The sequence below is a fragment of the Pinus tabuliformis genome, chromosome 8 (assembly GCF_031772625.1).
Source record: "Pinus tabuliformis cultivar Carrire ecotype Pingquan chromosome 8, CPIR1, whole genome shotgun sequence".
Classification (NCBI taxonomy): Eukaryota; Viridiplantae; Streptophyta; class Pinopsida; order Pinales; family Pinaceae; genus Pinus; species Pinus tabuliformis.
The window spans coordinates 2,024,067,691-2,024,090,653 of NC_142294.1; the positions used below are offsets into that span (position 1 = coordinate 2,024,067,691).

The window sequence follows — 22,963 nt, forward strand, 5'->3', positions numbered from 1 at the left end:
AACATGACCAATCTTTGATCCAAGACCTCATTTCTCATTTCACTGCATTCAACATATTCCTATCCCTATAATATAAAATGCTAGTGCTGACCTGCTAGCAAACATTGCTTCCAAACTCATTCCACCTGAAGATTTCAACCTTGATATATTTTCTATTGAATTAATTTTTCTCCCCTCCATTTTAGACAACATTACTAATTGGCATGTGTTTAACGATGACAATGATATCTTGAGTTTTCTAACATCTGAAGGGTCTTAATTTGATCAGATTATTGATGAAGATGAGCATGACAAGCAATTGAATAAATCTTCTGAGGAAAATTATTTACCTAAACATGTAGTGAAATTGGAATATTTATATGATTTGAAATATAGGTTCAGAAAGGTAACTAATTGCAATCTTCAAAGTTCGACTCTGAGATTTGAATTAGTTAACTTAGGATCTGATCATAAACCTCAGAACATGAATTTAGGCCTTGGGCTTTCACTAGATGAAAGGTCTGCTTTCATTCATTTGTTGAAAAGACACAAGGATATATTTGCATGGAGTTTTGATGATCTTAAAACCTATGACACATCCATCATTCAACACATCCTTCCTATGCTTCCAGATGTCAAGCCAATTCAACAAAAACTTAGGAAGATTCACCCTCACTTGGAAGCTCAGATTAAGACTGAACTGAATAAGCTTCTCAAAGCTAAAATCATTTTCCCTGTCATACATTCCAAGTGGGTCTCAAACTTTGTGCCAATTAGAAAGAAGAATGGAGATATTCATGTTTGTATAGATTTTAGAATTAAACAAAGCTTGTGAAAAAGATAACTTTCCTTTACCTCCAATGGAACAAATTTTACAAATTTTTGCTAGTTTTGAACTAATGTCTTTCTTAGATGGGTTTTCAGGGTACAACCAAATTCTGGTACATCCAAATGATAGATTGAAAACCACATTCTGGACTAAGTGGGGGACCTATGCTTATCAAAAAATGCCTTTCAGACTGATTAATATTAGAGCTACTTTCCAAAGAGATATGGATATTGATTTCATAGGTTTGATCAATAAGACAATTGTAGTATATTTACATGACATTACAATTTATTCTAAACAAAGGAGTAATCATTTACATGATTTAAAACAGATCTTTGAAAGATGTAGAAAATTTGGAATCTCCTTAAATCCTAAAAAGTCATTTTTTGCTCTTAATGAAGGAAAACTTCTAGGCTTTATTATGTCTAAAGAAGGAATCTGCATAGATCCAGATAGAATCAAGGCGATATTTGAAATCCCCTTACCACACAACAAAAAATCCATGCAATCCTTCCTTGGGCAGATTAATTTTGTTAAAATATTTGTCCAGACTTCTCTCAAATTGTACTTCCCTTATAGGCTATGATCAAGAAGAAGTCAATTTTCAAATGGGGACTGATCGAAAGAAAATAATTTGAGTCAATAAAATAGGCAATCATTGATGCCCCTTCGTTATCAACCCCTAATTTTTCCAAACAATTTGTTCTTTATACTTTTGCTTTCGAACAATCCTATGCAACAATTTTGACTCAACCTAATGAACAACAAATTGAAGCTCCAATTTCCTTCTTTAGTTCCAATTTATACGGAGCTGAGATAAATTATTCAGAGATTGAGAAGCAAGCCTTTGTAGTCTTTAAGTCCATAAAACATTTAGGCCTTTCCTCTTGAAAGCGCATGCAAAAGTTGTTGTTCCTTTCCCTGTAACCAGACGATTGGTTATCCAGAAAGAATTAGGAGAGAAAAGGGCAAATTGGATTAATGCTCTGCAAGAATATAACCTAGACATCAAACTAGCTAAAATAGTAAGGGGTAAAGGTTTTTGTAGATTTATTAATGGAACTTATTACATTTCAACTGATGAAGATTTAGGTAATAATGTTCAAATCACAGAGGTATGCCCCATCGACACTTAATATCAATATGTTGATTTAATTTTTTATTTGAAAAATGGTTATGCTCCATTGGAACTCAATTACAAAAAGAAAAGAGCTCTTAGCCTTAAAGCTAATCAATATCAACTTGGCAATGATGTCTTGTTTAAGAGGAATTATGATTATGTTTTATTAAGATGTCAAGAAAAATATGAAGCTGAAAAGGTCTTGTGGGAGCTACATGATGGACTAGCTAGTAGACACTATGGTGGAGACACCATTGCTCATAAGATTCTGCATGTTGGATACTATTGGCTGACTCTATTCAAGGACACTCATGCCTATGTCAGAAAATGTAAATTTTGCCAAACTGCTTCAGGAAGACAGAAGAAACCAACCTTACCTTTGCAACCAGTTAACATTGAGCAACCTTTTGAACAATGGGGACTGGACATAATAGGTGAGATTGTTCGTAACTCTTCCAAGTAGCATAAGTACATCTTGACTGCTACAAATTATTTCACCAAATGGGTGGAAGCAATACCCTTGAAGGTGGCCAATTCTAGAAACATTATTGAATTTATCGATCAATTTATTGTTACCAGGTTTGGTCTTCCTTATGCTCTTATGTTTGATATTGCATCTTATTTTTCGGGAAATAACATTACTGAATTTTCTCTTAAAATAGGTTTTAAAATCAAGTATTCTGCAAATTATTACCCTCAAGGAAATGACTTAGCAGAGTCTACTAATAAAAACCTCATTAAAATAATCAAAAGAACAGTTGACCAAAATCAAAGAAATTGGCACAAAGATCTAATTTTTGCTTTATGGGCTGACAAAATCACTCAGAAGGTATATATAAGCACTTCTCCTTTTCAATTAGTGTATCGAAAAGAAGCTATTCTACCTCCTAATCTAGATATTCCATCACTAGCCCTAGTGCAATCCATTGAAGAAAAACCTTCTTCTGCTTTACAATTAAGAATGTCCCAAATTCTTTTTTTTTTGTAAACAAGGTAGTACTTTCTATATTTACTTTTTCAAAATTTACATTCCCAACACATCGATTAACTAGCCACCTGCCCATGGGAAACTAGGTGGCCATCGATCAGCATTGTATCCATTCCAAAACTTAACTAAGTTCATCATCAACCTCTGTAGCTCCCATGTACCTCTCTCCAATATTTTAGACATAAACATTCAAAAACTGTAGAAAAAAAATATTAAAGATAAAACAACTACTCCTCATCTGAGGAAGCTATCTGAAAAGTTTCCTGCCCTTTCGGGGTCATCATCTTCTTTCCTTGGTTCTGCGGCTTTACCCCTGGGCCTGGGAGCTCTCATCCCTGCTGAAATAGTTTCCACTTTAGCTTAGACATAGTTTGCTCAATGCGGCCCAAAGCAAGGTTATTCCTGTATGTTTGGATCTGGATGGTTTCCAATTCCTTCATTATTTCCCCGTTGACATGTTCCGGTTCTTTTTTTCGCTCCTGCCAGTTCTCCACTTCTCCTTCCATGTGATCCTGATGGAGGGTCATAGCGCGAGCAACTATGTGTTTCATGATCTAGTATAGTTGCAAAGTTCTGGTATAGAGAGATTGTCTGCCATTTGTAGTGCTTGGGTCTTGTATCATTTCTTCCCACTCATGCAGGGGAAGGTTTCTACATTGAGGATTTTGTCTCAAGTCACGTTCCCAGCTCCAAATCTGTTCCTGGATTTCTTGTGAATTTGCTTTCATGTAGGTGTCCACTAGTTTCTTTACCTGTTGATTTTCTACCTTTTTTTTGGCCCATGCTGCTTGTTCCGGCTTCTTGCTTGACATTCCTTTTGCTTCGCCTGGGTGCCATGTTTTTGCTGGGAAGCTTCCTGATGCTCTGATCCTTCAGGTAGATTTGCTGGGTTACAATTGACCCTTCACTATGTGTTAGACCTATCACAGTATAAACAAAATGGTCAGTTTTAACCGTTGGGATAGTGTGATTTGAGGGGATAGCGCTACCACCCCTCTTCGTAGGTCCTCTCTAGTTATGCCTAACTCTTGAATACAAATCCAAAGCCTCTCTAGAGCTTTCCAGTCCCAAGTTTTCTGTGATGAGGGTTACTCTATGATAGTTGTCGTAGTTTTTCTGGGCCGCACGGATCGTCTTGCATTCCAGGCCCCTCCCATCTCTCCTAGGTTTTCCTATCCCCCTTCCTGATTTGAGTTCCTCTGATTCAGGGTCCCTCTCCCGCTTTTCCCCCAATTCTCTAGATCCTATGGAAGGCATCTGATTCCTCGCTCGGGTGTTCCAGGTTCGCCCTACCGAGGGCATAATCTCAGGGTTTGGCATTCCAGGGGCTTCCCATCTGTTACAGGGGTCAAGGAATAATGGGTCCTTTTTTTCCTGTGAGCCCTTTTCCTTACTGCTATAATCACCCTTCCCAGCCTTGGAGTCGCGGGGTTCTCCTCTGACCCGGACTATCTTAACTTTATAGCTGAATCTGGGGTGATGCAGACTATTCCTATCTAACTACATGCCTATGTTTTGCTTCATGCAATAACTTTTTTCCAAGTGAGGGGGGAAATTTTCACATACCCGTCAGTCTGGAACCGCTGTTTGATCTTCTGCAGTTGTCTTTGGCCGTCGACGCGTTCTCTCTCGCCACCTTCCTTCTTCCACGTCCACATGCAACATGCATGGGATCCCTCATACTTTGTTCTTTTAACATTCCTCTATCTTAACCTTGCCTCCAGCTGTCTCCATTTCCGAAAATACGTGCCGCGATTTCCGACCCACTTTCCTTGGGATGCTGCCCAAATGTCTTGTCCTCCATGCTTCATTTATGACTATCTTCTCCTGGCTGCTCTTGTCATCCATTTGCTGACTCCGCATTGGCATCTGGCTCTCCTCTGCTGTCCCTTCTCAGTCCTGTTGTCCTGTTCTCCCTGTGCCCACCTCCTTCCATTTCTGCTCCCATGCTTCTCGGGTCTGTTCTTTCCCTTTCCTCTTCCATCATCCATGTCCTCTTGGTCCTTTCTTCCATCATGTTCTGTTCCATGGATGATTTATACTGATCTGCCTGTGCATGCCTTCGTTTTTCTGCCCTCCTCTCTACGTCATTCAGATTCTCTTACTATCTTTGATCTGCCTCGACTGCCTGTTTCATCTGATTCATTTCCTCATTCCTATTGAGCTCCGTTTCTCCCACGTCTAGCTGGTGCTCTCTGTTTCGGCATCCCCAATTCGCGAGGAGATCTACCGGGACATTTTCTTTCCTTTTCACATGGGACGAGATAGTATATGCCAGTCGTTGAAGTTGCTTTTCAACTTCTGTAATTACCCACGCCGTCCGCCAACTTTTGCTTAGTTTTTCCGCGTTTACTCCTTGCTGTAGTTGTTTTATGGTATCTATGACCAGCTTAGAATCCCCTTCTATCTGCAATCTTTGGTATCCTTCTCGTATTGCTATCTCTAGTCCCCTGTTTAGTGCATGATATTCTGCTTCGTTGTTGGTGGCAATGCCGCTGTCCATTGCATATACCCTTATGATCCTTCCTTCTTCATCTCTGAATATCCCTCTTATACCCACCTCCCCTGGGTTGCCTTTGGCTGCCCCGTCAAAGTTTAGTTTTGTGAATCCTTGGGGGGGGGGGGGTTCCTGTAACTTTCTTCCCCTCTTACCTGGTCTGCATCTTGCATCTTCCCTGTGCTGCTTGTATTTTTTACTTTAATTTCCAGTCGGTTCATGATGTTGGTTTCCATACCTTCCATCTTCCAGTCTTCCTCTGTCCAATTTCCCATAATTATTGTTTCCCTTATATTCCCCATAATTTGGTTCTAGATTTCCCCTGTGTCATTTTTATCTATTCTGAATATTACCCTGTTTCGAGCTTTCCAGAGATTCCACAGGAAGAAACTGAGTGACAGTTTCCAAGCATGGTTGAGAATTACATTGCGGTACAATTTGCTACTCCATAGTTCAATTGTTGTTTTAATGCTTTCTAACTTTATTTCTGTAATCCCAAAGATTTGTTGGTGCTTTTGCCACAGGATATTACTTACATTATAGGAGTTGGCAACATTCTCCATGGTTTCCTCTTGCCGTTGGCAAAGCGCGCAGCGTGAGGGCCCATGCGTCCCTTTCCGTCTTAGTTGATCCCAAGTCAGAGCTCTCCCATGCAGCACTGTCCAGGTAAAAAACGCCACTTTTGTCCAAGTTTTTAGTTGCTAGATTCTTTTCCATTTTTCCGTGTCTGCATTTCCCGCTCCTCCTGTTTTCAAGTGGTAGCCTTCTGATGTTGTGAACATGCCTTTAATTCGTTCGCCCCATCTTATTATGTCTGGTCCTTCTTTGATAACTATTTTCCTAGTTTCCAGTTCTTTGTGATGTGTAGTCCATTGATCAGTTTCTGGGGCTTCACTCCATTCATTCTTCATCTTCCATTGTCTCAAATAACTATTTTGGTCCCCTACCCAATAGTTCCTTACTGCGTCCTCCACTATTTGGGTTGTATACTGTTGTACTTTGTTTAGCTGGTGTTCTTGACTCAGGGTACCTCTCTATTGCCACCCTTCCTGCCAGAAATCTGCGTTGTTTCCCTCTCGAATTTCCCAAAAGCTGTTGTCTCTTATCAGAGCTCTGTTCCTATTGGCTAGGTTCTAAATCGCTGAGCCTTTCTTTTTTGTCAAGGTTCGGAGTTTACCCTCCGGTGTCCATGCTACTTCATATTTTTGTTCCTACAGTTGTTTCTAGAGGTCATTCCCTCGAATCCATCTCCACCATAATTTCACCCCCATGACTTGGTTCAATATGTTAGGGTCTCTGAGTCCCAGACCTCCCTCTGAAACCGACTTGCTTAACCATGTCCATGAAAGCAAGGCCCATTTTTTTTGTTTTGTTTGCCCCTTGCCATAGAATTTTTTTAAAGATTTGCACAATTTTCTGACATATGGTCTTCGGGATTGCTTGACTTGCCATCTGGTAGATCGACATAGCTTGGAGGACTGATTTTAGGAGTATGAGACAGCTCGGTGTATTGAGCGTTCTAAACATCCAATTTTCCATTCTTTTTTGAATTTTTCTTATCAGACCTTGCCAGTTCACTACTCTGGACTGTTGATCACTCAGTGGTATTCCTAAGTATTTTGTTGGGAATTTCCCAATTTGGAACCCCAAATTTCTTGCCAAGAAGGCTTGGCTCACTCTTGGTGTGTTGAAAAATAAGATTTCAATTTTCTCTTTATTCACCTCCGTTCCTGAAGCTTTGTTGAATTCTGTTAGGATCTCCCCAAGTTTTTTTGCTTACTTGTGGTTTGCTTGGCTCTACATCATCACATCGTCCACAAATTATTGATGTGTGATAGTTAAATATTCTCCCCATAGTCTAAGCCCTTTGAATTCTCCTCTGCTTACTTTGGCGTTGATTAAGTGACTTAGACCATCCGCTGCTAGGACGAACAAGAATGGTGGGAGAGGGTCACCCTGTCGTAGGCCACGGGTAGGCTTGAAGGTATCGGTGAGGGTCCCGTTTAGAAGGATTGAAATACTAGGAGTGGATATCATGGACATTATCCATGCAATCCATCTATCATCAAATCCATAGGCTTGCAGGATTTCTTGTAGATATTGCCAGCTGAGTTTATCATATGCCTTCACTAAGTCAAGTTTGATCATCATTCCTTTATTTCTAGTTTTCTTTAGGGGATGGATCACCTCTTGCACAACTACAATCCCATCCACTATCTATCTACCTTTCACGAACCCTGTTTGTTCTTTTGCTATCAATTTTGGGAGTAGGGGTTGTAATCCTTTTACCATTATAGTGGCCATGATTTTATAGATTACATTGCATAGAGCTATAGGTCTGAAGTTATGGGGTTCTTCAGCTTGGTCTAATTTTGGTATTAAGGCCAGGAAGGTAGCATTCCATGCTGGGTGCATTCGTTTGTGGCTTCTTGATTCTTCTACTGCATTAACAATATCTTTTTTCATGAACCGCCATGTTGCTTGAAAAAAATCCGTTGTAAAACCATCCGGTCCAGGCGCTTTGTTTTTTGCCATTGTCTTGATTACTTCCTCAACTCCTTTTCCATAATCACCCGTAGAAGCGCAAGGTTTTGGTCCTTGCTTACTTTTTTTGGAATGAATTATTTGATCTTTGCTATCTCTTCATGTCGGTTGCTTTGCGGCTCTGTCAATATGCCCTTGAAATGTTGGTTAGGAGGTTTTCCATTTCCTCTTTCTGGATTACTCTATTACCTTGTTTATTTTTTAGGGAGAAAATTTAGTTTTGCTGCCTGTGTTGCAGCATTGCTCGATGGAAAATTTTGTGTTCCATTCGCCCTCTTTTAGCCACTGAACTCTTGACTTTTGGTGCCACAGGATTTCCTCCTGTTTTCTCCTTTCCTCCAGTTTGATTAGCACTTCCCCTTCTTCCTTTGCTCTCTCCTTGGTTCTTCCTTCTTCTATGATTTTTTGTTGTATCCTTTGCATTGTTATTTGAAGTTGTTCCTTGTCTTTATGGATTTTACCGAATTCCTCTTTATTCCATGTCTTAATCTCACTTTTCAGCTCCTTGAATCTTAATTGGAGTGTGTGCATCTTATTCTTGCCTTGTATTACTCCTTCACTTTTCTGCCACCAGGTTTCCAGCTTTTCAACTAGAGTTGGGTCTCTTAGCCAAAAGGCTTCAAACCTAAAAGGTTTGTGTTGAGTTTGATTCTGCAAGGAAATTTCCAGTTTTATTGGCCAGTGATCCGATCCTTGGCAAGGTAGGATCGTTGCTTCATAAAATATATCTTTCCCTAGGAAGTGTTATGTGGCTAAGAACCAATCCAATCTGGAGGCTATTTGTCTACTACCTCCTCGTCTATTATTCCAGGTATATTTACCATTGATAGTATTGATATCAATCAATTGGAGGATTGTCTGGGTTTCCCTGAATCTCTTCACATCTGCATCTTCCCGTTGCAGTCCTCCTTTCTTTTCCGCTGTGGTTATTATCATATTAAAATCTCCTGCTATCACCCAGAGTTTTTCTGTATGTAGGTTGCCCATTCGACACAGCTGAGTTAGAAAGGCCTCTCTCTCAAGCGGTATATGAGGCCCATCAACCACTGATACCAAGAACCACTCTTTATGTCCTACCATTCTAAATCTCCCTGATAGAATCCTTCTCATTCCTATCCATAGGTCAGCCATTACTTCTGCCGGGTTCCATAATATTGCTATTCCCCCTGCACTCCCTTTTGCATCTATTGTCATACTTTCATAATAGGGCTTAATTTTCTGTAGGATTTCCTCCATTTTTGCTCCCGTTATTTTTTTTTCTTGCAGCAACATTATCTAAGGTTTTTCTTTTTTAATCCTCTCAGCCAGGTATCTTTGCTTGCCCTTGCTGTTAAGCCCTCTTATATTCCAGGATGTAATAATCATTGAGACGGTTGGGTTGTTTGGTGGAAGACCGCTGAAAGCGGTACAACTCTTCCTATGTTAACTAGCATTTCACCCATTATTTGAATGGATTCTTGTAGGTTCTTCCTTCCTCCTTTTTCCCCCCTTTCCCTTTTTGTGGATGCTCCTGGTTATTATCCTGCATTCCAAGTTGTTCATTCATCCCTGTTTTCCCACTCTCTTGCTTTTCTTTGTATTTTTGGAAGATGTCTTTGTATAGTTTTTTATCTTCCTCTGGGATAAACCGTTCGTCCAGATTCTTCCACTTATCCAGTAATTATTTTAGAATTTCCTCTTCTGTTGTTGAATCATCCCCTTTATTTGTGTCTACTTCAATCACTTCATACTCCTGGTGTAGTTCCTTTCTTGGGTCCCCTGTTCTTCTGTCTCTTCTTGATTTTTCTGCTTATTTTGCTTAGTATCCGTTTCCTCCCCTCCTTCATGATCTGTCCCTTCTTGGTAGTCCATCTTTTTGGTCTCTTCCTCCCTTTCTTCTGTTTGTAATGCTTCATACCTATTCGTCTTTTGACTTGTAGTTAGCTGATCTTTCCTACCTTTCTGCTGGGGTTCTTTAGTGTGTCATTTCTTGTGTTTTACTTCTTGAAACCCCTCATCGTATTCATTAGTTTTCCTCTGTTGTTTAGTCTTTCTTTCTTCTTCCTCTGCATTTAGAGGGCATTCCTTGAAAAGGTGCCCATATTCATGGCATTTTCTACATCTAAATGGTATGTGTTCATAGTCCAGAGCCTGCTGCCAGACCTCCTCATGATACTCGAGTTCGACAACACCTGGTATAGGGTTTGCTATATTCATGTATACACATATTCTTGCATACGAGGTGTATCTCCCTCTTTTTGTTGATTCCGCTATCTTTACGAAACTACCTATGGTGTTCCCTATTCCTTCAAGAATCTCTGGATCCCAAAAATCCATAGGCAGTCCAAACAGTCTGACCCATATCAGTGCTGCTAGGAATTTTTCCTGGTACAGGTTATAACATTCCTCCCAATACCTCATAAATAACCTTGCATTATTATTAAAATATGGTCCATTTTCAAACACTTTCTCTTTATCTTGTAGGTTTGAGAAGATTACCGTGAAAAAGCCGCGAGATCCCAGCTTCAGTTCGATGTGGCCACGTGGTTGCCATTTCTGCTGGATCTTGTCAGTTCTTTTTCTGAGGGCTAGAATATGATGAACTTGCAGATCAGTGCATGATCTTTCATATAGCTTATGTACCTCTCCAGTTTTTTCATCGGAATGACAAACCTCGGTTTCTCCGCTGCGCAGGGCAGACATCTTCCTTTGCTTCCTGCTTTCCAGTGTGCACCCAGAACTGGTCCTGGTGGCCTTTGAGCAGCTTCCTCTTTGCTGTTACTAGTTCCTTCTCCTGCTGTCGCATCCCTGTAGGAGGGGATCTCTCCCCTCCTAGTCTTCTCTGTCATTTCTGAATCGTCTGTCCACTTCTGATCGTTTGTTCGCTAGTTTTTTGAGGTGTTCCACGCTGCCTACCTCATGGCCACATGGTCATTAGGGTTGCAGAGCTCCAAGAATCCCTCATCATAGTTTTCCAAATCAAAACAATAGATATTGTTAAGAATGTCCCAAATTCTTAAGCTAGAGGAAAAAAGGGATAAATATAGACAAGTTCATGCCCATCATCAACAATTAGTTAGATCTTCATTTGATGCAAGTTTAGTTAATACTATTTTTTTTTGAAATTGGCGATTTAGTTCTAAAATGGGACAAAGCTCATGAAGACAAAGGCAAACACACAATGTTCCAGAAATTATGGTGTTGCAAAAAATATTGTCACCATGACATTCTGCAGTCAGTGTGAGTCTATCACCACTCATACTTTCCTCCTATGCAAGTCTTAAACCTCAGCTCTTCATGCCAAGCCTTGAAAAATGAGAGAAAGTCCTTAAAAATCTCTAAAACTCTAGTTCCATACTTTCTCGTAGCATTACCTGCGGTCCCGCACCCCTTGGTCATGTTCCCTGCGGACCTGCTCACTCTGTTTCTGTGTAAAGGGTGCGGACCCCTGTAAAAGTAAAAAAGGCGCAAGTACATTCTCAAAAACTCACTTTGGGTTATTTCTGGAAGCTTCTAGAGGGAATCTTGAGGTGGTTAGTTCGCTCCTTTGAGGTTCATGCATCCCATAACTAAAGGAGCTAACCCCTTGATGTGAGGAGCTTATCCCTTTGAAAGAGGACTCTATCCCTTTGAAGGTGGACCTGGTAACTTCCTTCCTCTGCACTATAAAATGAGGCATTGGGTTGGTTGCTAGGGAGGTTGAAAGTTGAATATTTTTGAGGGTAAATGATGTTGGAATTTAGACTTCCTAATTGAGCTTGAGAGGAGAGATTACATACCTTTTGACCTCATTGGGAAGCATGTGAAGCTTGTCAAAGTAGAGGAGATTCTTGCTTGGACCCTGGGAGGAGCTTGTACAACATCAAGGCACCAAGGTTGTAAAGTTCTTATTTGTTTAAAGTTAATACAATCAAGTTTATTTTTCTCAATAAGCTATCTTCTATGGTTTATTTCATGGATTCCTTGATCACCATGATGAATATGATTTATTATATTGGCTATGCAGGTGTTATTTGATGTGTGCTTGTTTGTGTTTGCAGGTTCTTAAAAGGAAACTCATTCGGATGGTCGAAGCGTGGCTGCCACAAACTAGCGTTGGACTTAAGGTAGGGTCTAAAACACCTCTTGGTTTTTATTTATAAATCACAATATTTAGAGAAAGGTAGATTTGCTTGTTCTGCTTGTCACTAGATATCAGTTGATACTAGGGAGATCGGTCTTGTCCGCAAGAACGATTTATCCGACCGACATATGGTTAGGCCCATTTTAGATCGTTGAAAAACTAGACTCATCAACCTTTGTCCTCCAAGATTTATAGGGAAAGAGGGATGCTCTTTCAGTTAATGGGCTAGTTTTGAAAAAATATTTTTCTCATCAACCTTTTTCCTCCAAGAATTATAGGGAAAGAGGGATTCTCTTTCCGTTAATGGGCTAGTTTTGATTTTTTTTTTTTTTTTTTCTTAAGAATACTTATCCTCCTGTAAATATGTAATTAAGCACATGTATATACCATTTTTTTTGTTTTTGTTTGTTTGATTTTTTGTTTTGTTATTGTTTTTGTTTTGTTTGTTTGTTTGTTTGTTTTTGTTTTTGTTTTATGTTTTTAACTTTGGTAATTTTAGGTGATACACCTTTGTCTTCACATTAGGGTCTCTCATCATTTACATGAAATTTGACTGATTAAAGAAGAGATCTTAGAAAGAAAATTATAACATTGAAGTTTAGTATTGCATCTATTACAAAGCTCTGAAATCTTTATATCCATTAAATTGTAAATGTTTCATAACTTGAAAACTTTATAAAATTTGGTTATCCTATGATTGGTCATGAAAAAGTTTTCTTTAAAAGTAAAGGTTATTTTGAATTTTTAGCTTCTTTTGGATTCAATTGTCGTCCATTACTCTTAGGGAGTGAATATACCTCCCCATCCACTAATTTTAATTTTTTTTTAGAGTGTAATTCAAAAATATATAAAACTTGAAAGATAAGAGGTCTCAACATGAGTCGACTTACCATGATCATGGGAAACCAATGATATTGACATTATCAACACTGGTCACCAAACCAGGATAATGGCTTATGGTTATATAACCATAAGACAAGAGGTCTCATCACGAGCCAACTTGTTCAATATCATTATAACCTGTGAATGACATTGTCATAATTTGGTTACCAAGCCAGGACAATGACTTTCAAGTAAACTTTAAAACAAAAATTCTAAAAGAAAAGATTAAATACCTCTAAGAATATTACTATAAGTGGATGGGATACTAGTATATCTTTGGTTAAATGGTAACCCTGTTGAGGCTATGGACGCCTGTTGGCAGCAGTGGCTCTACTAGTGACAAAAAGGTTAGGATATTCCGACACATAGGATATAGTTAAGTTCAACTTGGTCTAGCATAGAGTTAGGTTAGAGTTAGGTAAAGTGTGTTTCTTTACCGTTGTACATTTTGTAACTTACAATCCGACGGTCACGATATGTAGTGATCCGACGGTTCACTCTCACCTCGGTATTACCGACACTTGATCCGTGGCTTGACACCCGATTGGTCCATGAGTTCTATTTAAAGCGCATGGAGGGTCATTGTTCGGGTAATCCGTGCATGAGAGAAGCTTATGTAAATTTTCATTCTTTGATTAATAAATTGTCTGTACCCACGTTGGGACAGGCCGTGGACTGTTTCCCTCCTTGCACTCTGAGGGTTTTAACCACGTCAAAAATACTGGTGTATTGATTTGAGATCTGGTTGTGAGCGGTGTCCTTTTGGTATTCTTTCTGAGGAACTTACCCTGTAAATTCCTACATGGTATCGGAGCTATTTGAGGGCCGCGTCCGTTGGTGATCCAAATCTGAAGCCGGTAGAACTGCATGCGGCTGTCGTTTCCTAGATCTGCTGTTTCTGACTGCTTTCGGGCCGAGAGGAATGCTCTGTTGCGTTCGGAGCATCTGTTTCAGTGAGGAACCCCTTTCGTTTCACGCGAAAAGGTTTCCGGTAGCCCTAGCTGCGTCATTTTTCAGATCGGGAGGTATACAGTGTTTTTTTTTGCAGTTTACTGTCATTTTCTCTCTGCTTATTTCGGTTTCGGTTTATTTAGCCTTTTTTTTTCCCGGATCTATACCTTTCATTTCTGCGTATGCTCTTTGCCCTGCGACTCTGTGCGATCTGGGCAAATCAGAAACAGAAAGAAAGGATTTTTCTCATGCGTATGCTCTTTTCCCTGCACCTTAGTGTGATCTTGGAAAATCAGAAACATTGAGAAAAATATTTAGTTTTTCGGTTAAAAGCTAACTTTGAGCCGTAAGGTTCGTTTTTCTTTGCATATTCGTGTTGGGTTTTGTGTTTTGTGTTTTGTAGGGGAAAAGAGCCTTCCCAAGGCAAGCACGCAAATCGAGCCCCCCCCCCCCCCTCTCTCTCTCTCTCTCTCTCAAATATTTTGTATAGATCAATTGGTTCAAAGACTTTTTAAGAGAGTAGAGGTCTTGGGTTCAAGTCTCCATTTTGTGGGGGCGGATTTTTTCATTCCCGCACATTCGCGCACTTTGCCGGCAACGTCAACAATTTTTTTTCAAAAAGCCATAACTTCTTCATCCGGAAGCCTTTTTCAGAGCCGTTTTTTTTAAAACCGCCTATTTTTTCGAGATCTATCCATTGGACCACTTACTTTCAGCATCTTCAGCTTCAGGTTTTTTTTCAAAAAATGGAAAGTCCATGCCAAGTCATTCTTGACAGCACTAACTACTTCCAATGGGTAGCCTACATGGGAGATTTACTTAGAAGTAAAGGTCTCTTCAGAATAGCCACAGACCAAGAGAAGAAACCCAAAGATGAAGACAAGGCCGAAAAATGGGAAAATAGACAAGATCAAGCACGTGGTTTGATAGGAATGTCTGTTTCTCCTGATCTTAGATTCCACATTGCAGAAATTGAAACTCCTCATGAAGCATTAGAAAAACTGCTAAAGTTTTTGGGATTAAAAATGAAATTAGAGCCCATCAACTTGAGAATGAGTTGCTTACTTTGGATCCTAATAATTTTTCTTGCATTGAAGATTTCTTGTCCAAATTCAAGACCCTTAGATATCTCTTGGAAGGTGTTAAAGTTAAGAAAGAAGATGGTAACCTTATTTATTCCATCCTTACTAAGTTGGGACCAGCCTACTCTGTATTTGTTTCCACTTTCCATTCTACAAGGGAAGCTTTCATTTGTCAAGGCAAAGACTACAACCCCCTTCCTTTGACTCCTTTTGTGATTCCTTAATAAGAGAACAAGAAAAACTCTTACACCTTGGTCTTCTTAATCTTGGAAACTCTTCCTCGAAAGCGTTAGCCGCCCAGCAGCAACCAAATTCAAAGAATCCTAAGAAGTCTTATCCTCAAAGGAATGGTCCTAAACCAACTCAGCCTCAAGATGAAAGATCATTTCAGCAAAATGACAAGACCAATAAAAACAAATGGAAGAAGACTGACAGACATTGTAACTTTTGTAATCGAGATGGCCACTTAGAATCTAAATGCTTTAAGAAGATGGAAGCCTTGGAAGCCGCAATGAAGAAACATAACATCCATCTGGAGCCTACTTCAACTTCAACTTCCGGAACGGCACTTTCTGCATGTCATCGTCAATCATCTCAGTCTGGTTATGCATTAAATGTATCTTCTTCTTCTTCTCATTCTCATGAGTGGCTCATTGATTCTGGAGCCTCTTGTCACATGGCCAAAAACCAAGCCATGTTTTCTTCTTTAAATGATTGTAACACCAAAAATATATATGTTGGTGATGATAGATCTCTTAATGTTGTAGGGACTGGAACTGTTCATCTAGACAATGGTCAGTTCAATGATGTATTATGTGTTCCAAACTTATCCTGCAACCTTCTATCTGTCTATCAGATAACTCATTCAGGTGAAGGTAAAATTGTTGAATTTTCACCTCATGATGTTGTAATCAAGGATCTAAAAGATCCTAAACAGATTCTAGCTACTGGTCTTGCTGATGATTCCAAAAGGTTGTATAAGTTTCACAACTTTGGGTCATCCCATCTTCCCTCAGTATTTGTTGCTCATAATGATGAAGTGAGCAAACTTTGGCATGAGCGGTTTGGTCACTTAAACTATCGCTCCCTTCAGCATCTATGTAAAGAAAATATGGTGACAGGTCTTCCTATGGTATCTTGCAAAGATGGTGTTTGTTCCGGATGTGTACTCGGAAAACATCATCGGGACAGTTTTGACAAACGTGCCTCTTGGCACGCCTCAGCCCCTTTACAGCTTGTGCACAGTGATTTATGTGGTCCTCTTCCTGTTGCTTCATTCTCTGGCTGCAAGTACTTCTTAACTTTCATTGATGATTTCTCTAGACGCACTTGGGTATACTTCTTAAAACTCAAGAGCGAAGTATTTAACACTTTTTTGGCCTTCAAAGCATTTGTTGAAAAACAATCTGGACATCAAATTCTTAAGCTAAGAACTGATAATGGTGGAGAATATGTTAAAAACGCATTCATCAACTTTTGCACCGAAAATGGAATTCAAATGCAACATACTGTTCCATACACTCCACAACAAAATGGTGTAGCTGAAAGGAAAAATCGCACCTTAAAGGAAATGGCTAATTGTATGCTGCAATCTAAAGGACTCAGTCTTAGTTTTTGGGCCGAAGCAATTAATTGTGCAAATTATATAATCAATCGCACTCCTACTAAGGTTCTAGAGAATATCACTCCAGAAGAAGCTTGGAGTTCCATTAAACCAGATGTAAGTCACTTTCGTGTGTTTGGAAGTGAAGCATGGGCCCATATTCCAGATGAAAAGCATAAAGCTTTAGAACCTAAGAGTGAGAAATGTACTTTTGTTGGATATTCTGAAGATGTAAAAGGTTATAGACTTATTCCATTTAAGTCCAAAAATGTTATCATTAGAAGAGATGTAAAATTTGATGAAAATAAATCGGCCTGCGAGCCTAGTCCGGCGGATGTGCCACCTCTTCCTATCTCTTCTATCTTTGAAAACATTTCTTCTTCTGATGATGAAAGCGAGGATGATAATCCTCCCCCACCTTCTCAGGATCCTCAACTTCCAAGATGGGTCCGTGCTACTCGGGATGCAGCAGGTGATCTTGCCGGTGATCCTACAGATCAGCGACGTACACGTTCTCAGTTTGAAAGAGCCTCTTCTTTACTGGCTCAAGCTCCAGTAAATCATGATCCTGACACTTTTGCAGAAGCTTCAGGCCATCCACATTGGGAAGCAGCTATGAATGAAGAATATCATTCATTGATGACAAATGATACATGGGATCTTGTTCCTCTACCAAAGGGACGCAAACTTGTTAGATGCAAATGGGTTTACAGAACCAAGTATGGACCAGATGGGAAAGTTGATAAACATAAAGCTCGTCTAGTTGCTAAGGGCTTTTCACAGGTTGAAGGCATTGACTACACTGAAACCTTCTCTCCAGTTGCCAAAATGAACTCTATCCGCCTTGTTCTTTCCCTTGCTGCCTCTTTAAAATGGGAAGTCCATCAAATGGATGTTAAATCTGCCTTCTTGCATGGGGACTTGCAGGAAGAAATCTATATGGAACAACCCATTGGCTTCATACAAACAGACTCCAGCCTCGTTTTTCGACTTAAGAAATCCCTTTATGGCCTCAAGCAAGCTCCTCGGGCTTGGTATGCCAAAATGGATAGCTTTCTTTTAGAATCTGGCTTTTCTAGGTGTCATTCTGACAATACTGTCTACACCAAGAAAGTGGGCAACTCTCTTATCATCCTTGTTCTTTATGTTGATGATCTTATTCTTACTGGTAGTGATCCCAACCTTATAAACCATGTGAAGTCCAGCCTTAAAAAGAAATTTGAAATGACAGACTTAGGACACTTACACTATTTTCTCGGTCTTCAAGTCTTGCAATCCCAAGAAGGTATTTTCCTTTCCCAGTCCAAGTATGCTTGTGATATTCTTCGTCATTTTCACATGGAAGACTGTAAGCCAGCCCCTTCTCCCTTTCAGTCTGGAGTCAAACTTTCAGTCTCTTGTACTTCTCCTGAAGTTGATGCTACCTTATACCGTCAACTTGTCGGAAAACTCTTGTATTTAACCCATACTCGTCCTGATCTTTCCTTTGCTGTTGGCCTTGTTGCTCGTTTTATGCAAAACCCCCGTGAAAGTCATTGGAAAGCAGCTAAAAGAATACTTCGTTATGTTCGAGGTACAGTACAGTTTGGGATTCATTACAGTGCCAAAGCAGCTCCTCTGTTAGTTGGTTTCACTGATTCTGATTGGGCTGGTGACCTTGATGATCGGAAGTCTACTGCCGGTTATGTCTTCACTCTTGGTTCAGGACCTATTACATGGGCTTGTAAGAAACAGGCTGCCATTTCTCTTTCGTCAGCAGAAGCAGAGTATCGTGGTGCCGTGGAAGCTAGTAAGGAAGCCTTGTGGCTTCGTCAGATCCTATCAGAGTTTGGCTTTGAGCAGCAGCATCCAACCACACTTTGGTGTGATAATCAAAGTGCCATTCAGCTATGCAAAGATCCAGTCCAGCATCAGCGCAGCAAACACATTGAACTACACATGCACTTCATCAGAAAGCTCATTCATGACCATGTTCTTGAAGTGCAATATTGTCCAACGGATGATCAGGTTGCAGACATCTTCACAAAGGCTCTCACAGAGGCGAAGTTCACTAAACTTCGATATATGCTTGGAGTTCAGGAAGTTGTCACTAAGGGGGGATAGGCTCTAGTGCCTCCTTCCTTCTCCTATTGTGTCATATTTGTAAATCCTTCAATCCTATCCCAAGTTGTTCTTAAGGGGGGATGTTAGGATATTCCGACACATAGGATATAGTTAAGTTCAACTTGGTCTAGCATAGAGTTAGGTTAGAGTTAGGTAAAGTGTGTTTCTTTACCGTTGTACATTTTGTAACTTACAATCCGACGGTCACGATATGTAGTGATCCGACGGTTCACTCTCACCTCGGTATTACCGACACTTGATCCGTGGCTTGACACCCGATTGGTCCATGAGTTCTATTTAAAGCGCATGGAGGGTCATTGTTCGGGTAATCCGTGCATGAGAGAAGCTTATGTAAATTTTCATTCTTTGATTAATAAATTGTCTGTACCCACGTTGGGACAGGCCGTGGACTGTTTCCCTCCTTGCACTCTGAGGGTTTTAACCACGTCAAAAATACAGGTGTATTGATTTGAGATCTGGTTGTGAGCGGTGTCCTTTTGGTATTCTTTCTGAGGAACTTACCCTGTAAATTCCTACAAAAGGTCTATCTTGAAAACTAAGCTTCTATAGTTCTGTTGTGCTGTACAACAACCCCCCATTTCATAATTTTTTTATACAAAATCATAATATGAAATGGGTCCCTTTTAAATTTAAACTTAGCTAGATGTGTAAATAAATTGGTATTAACCCATCATAAGAAAACCCTTATTAAAAGGCTTAAGGTAAATGAATCATTTTAAAAGCCTTTTGAATAGAAATAAAAGTGTGACTTTAAAATTTTTATAAAACTCTTCATTATTGCAATAAAGCGATCGGAAGATCGCATATCGCAATAACAAAGGAAACTTACGAAAAAGCACATTCATTCTCTCCGATCCGAAAAGGCAATCGCAATCAGAGATCGGAGATATCAAATGCCAAACACAATATAAAGTAGCCCTTTAATTCCTCCGATGTGATAAAACATATCGCAATCGGCAAATCGGCGATGACAACAACAAGCCAACACATGATTGAAGGCGGGCTCAAATCCTCCAATGCGATAAAGCATATCGCAATCGGCAATCGACAAAATCACAATGACAGAATAATAAAGCCCGAACCTATCCTCCGATTGCGATGTATTAATGAGGTGCACATCTCGAGAATATATTTAAAAGGTTTGCATGCATTGTATCACCTTTTGGTGATCAGAGATATTTAAAACAAACATTAAAGCCTTTCCCTTAACGTTGCCGATCACCGATTTGCGATTTACCTCTGATTATCCATCAAATAAATCTAAGCCACGCTTGAATGAATCATTTGGCATATAAACGACATGATGGGCATTTAAAACCTTCTTACCACGATTGACAGGTTAAGCGGCTAATCAATGAAGCAGTTAAGGGTAGATCTTTCCTTTAGATTTTATCTGCGACAATCTTACTATAATCCATTATCACCTGCTGATCGACATAACTCTTTTTCATTATCATATTGGTCTGTAGCAACATTTCTCTGTATCACGATTTTTCAATCGCTTGTGCAGAATTCCACTGAAATCATAAATTTGAAATAAATGGGAAAGAAATCAAAGAAATCCGCATCAACGACTCCTACAGCAACAACGCAGCCAGCTAAAGATCCCGGACCAAGCAAAAAAGGGTTAATCTCAGACACTACGTGCCTCGGTCTAGGAAACACTAGCTGGGAGAGCATCTACAATCTAATAGAAGCAGAAGAGCCTGAGGAAATATCAAAGGAAGCCACAACTGACTCAAGTAACAAATCGGAAGCATCCCTCAAAGATTTAGCTTGTTCATATCTGCACAGAATAGCAGTGCGAGAAAAAATACTTCCATATACTGACGTAGTGAGATGGGTAGTAGAAGAAATTCCAGTCTCAAACAGAACATTTTGTACAGCTGATGGGAGGATATTTGGCTCGTTTCAGCCTGATGATCTAAGGAAAATGTATCACTTACCTTAGCCTGAAAAGCGATATAACAAAGCCTTCCTTGAAAAATTTGCAAATGAAAATGAGTCAGAATCGGCCCTGATTAATCAGTGGAGACATTTTCCCGAGAAGCACAAGCACGAATCATCAGGTAAGTACTTTGTGGACTCATTGGCTCCTCCTTACTATTATGTCGGAGCTATGATGTGTAGAATGTGGGGAATACATGACTCTGCTAAGTTCACCATTGAAATGGTCCCTCTGATGGAGGCAACAATCAATAGCTATGTGATGGATTGGGCAAACATTTTGTCCAACAAATTAGCCACAACAATTCTCGAATTTAGATCAAATGCACGTAAAACTACCAGGACCATTCCTCCTTTTTATTACAATGCTTATATTATGGATACTCTTTGCTTTAATTCTGAATATCCAATACTCGGATGGAGATGGACTCCCCAAGACCCTAAGCCAATCCATTTTTATCATCAACTGTTATGGAAGGCTCACTACAAAAATCATTTGTATAAAATTTGCAATGGTTTTATGTTGCTTGTGTATTATGCTATTTTTGATAAGCCTGCCCCCAAGATTTCCGAGGATCGACTTGACTGTAGTAGGTAATTGGTTCAGAGAAGACAAGTTTACTTATATAAGGCTTTTTGGTAGCTTTACAAAACCCCATGTCCTTCCCCTGTATGTAACTGATAAGCTGTTAGCTCGGGAATTGGCCTATCAGATAACAACAGAAGGGACATCCAAAACCCTTAGAAATTCCAAGAAACAAGTTTGGCCTACATTCCCTTTAAGATGCGGTGTTTTCACTCTTCATGATTACAAACATGTAGAAAGGGAGGCAGAAAAAATACAAATGCTAAATCTTGCAACAATTCCCAACAGGCAATATGATCCAAGAAAAGTTGCCTATAATGTTCTTGAACAAGCCAAACTCACAAAGTTTGATCATGAAAAGGATGACTTCGATGACCTATTTTCCTCAGCTGAATCACTGTTTTAGGTAAAATCATTAGCCAGGATCAGGTATCAAGATGAAGGGCTGGAGATGTTTAATATGCTTAGAGAACAGAGGTTGCAAACTCTGCCTTTAGACTTATTAGCCACCACCCCAACAATCCAATCAAGTGAGCCCGAACAACAAACTGTTGACAAATCTCCCACAGTGGGAAAAGTTCCTGAGAAAGAAAAAGTGCCAGAACATTAGAAAGAACAGGGAAAAGGCAGTGAACACATGGAGATAGATACTCAGATTGATTCCAAGCTTCTTAAAGAATGGCAACAGTTCGATTCCATTATAAGCAATCTTGAGAATTTGCAGGGTTTTAGCACGCTTGAAGTGACAATTGGCCACAAGACAACAACAAATATGGTTCCAACTGAAGGAACCAGCGGCCTACCCATAAGTCAAGATGTAGAGATAATTCCTAAGGATCCGTCGGATGAAATTGTTTTGCATATAGAAGAAATACCACCTTTAGATGTCTTCTATAGCCCTAAGCATAGGGCTATAGTAAAAAGACAAAGGAAAAAGAGAAGGATTGATCAATCTTCCCTTTTACCTACACAGACAGAGATGGCTAATGTGATATGGAAAGAAGAATTCAATCCTTCCGAAGACCTCACAAAACTCTCTCAATATGCCGGAGCATGCTCGACAGCTACTATGGATAAAGCATCAGAGGTTAGCAATTTACTCAAAGAAAAAGATCAGAAAATTGTTTCATTGGAGGCACAGGTATCCGAAAGACAGCAGAGGATAGAGTAGTTAGAACAACAGTTGGCAACACAACAACAATTAAACAATCAACTAAATGAGAAATTGCTCAAGGAGAAGCAAAGGATAGACCAAAGTGCAGTTCAGAAACAAAAGGAACTATCCCTAGCACTAGCCAAGCTGAAATCAATGAATGAACAAATGAGTAAAACAAAAGATGAGCAAATCGCTCAACTATCACAACAAATAGAAAAGTTCAAAAGTTTTCCTCAACCAACAGAGTTCAGATCTGAAGCTCTCCAGATCAATAAAGCATTGATTAAACAATTAAATTTACTATGTCATAATATTTCCCTTGTTGAGCCCCTCTGTGAGATTTCTTCATCAATGATTGACAAATCAGTTGACGCAAGGAAGAATTTGGAACAGGCCGATGAGACATTAACAAACTTTCTTGCCTAGCAAGAAACCAGTGAAGGGCAAGCTGCAAATCTGCCTAGAATTCTAGAATCACACAAGGAAATTCTTTTCCTAGAATGGCAATCACAATTGATGAAAGCAGAAAGGGAAACTTCAAGATGTAGATCAACAACTGGTAACTTGATTGAG

At 39.6% G+C, this 22,963-nt stretch overlaps 1 protein-coding gene across 1 annotated transcript; it reads right to left on the reverse strand.

Annotated features, from left to right (window-relative positions):
• Positions 1 to 5,020: 5,020 nt before the first annotated feature.
• LOC149244547 (uncharacterized) lies at positions 5,021 to 5,419 on the reverse strand. Its single transcript, XM_089371577.1, has one exon. The coding sequence runs from the start codon at positions 5,417 to 5,419 to the stop codon at positions 5,021 to 5,023; it is 399 nt and encodes a 132-aa protein (XP_089227703.1).
• Positions 5,420 to 22,963: the final 17,544 nt, after the last annotated feature.

What these genes read in the sequence shown, in the direction of transcription:
- LOC149244547 (XM_089371577.1), bottom strand. Translation starts at nt 5,419, where the DNA reads ATGGACAGCGGCATTGCCACCAACAACGAAGCAGAATATCATGCACTA.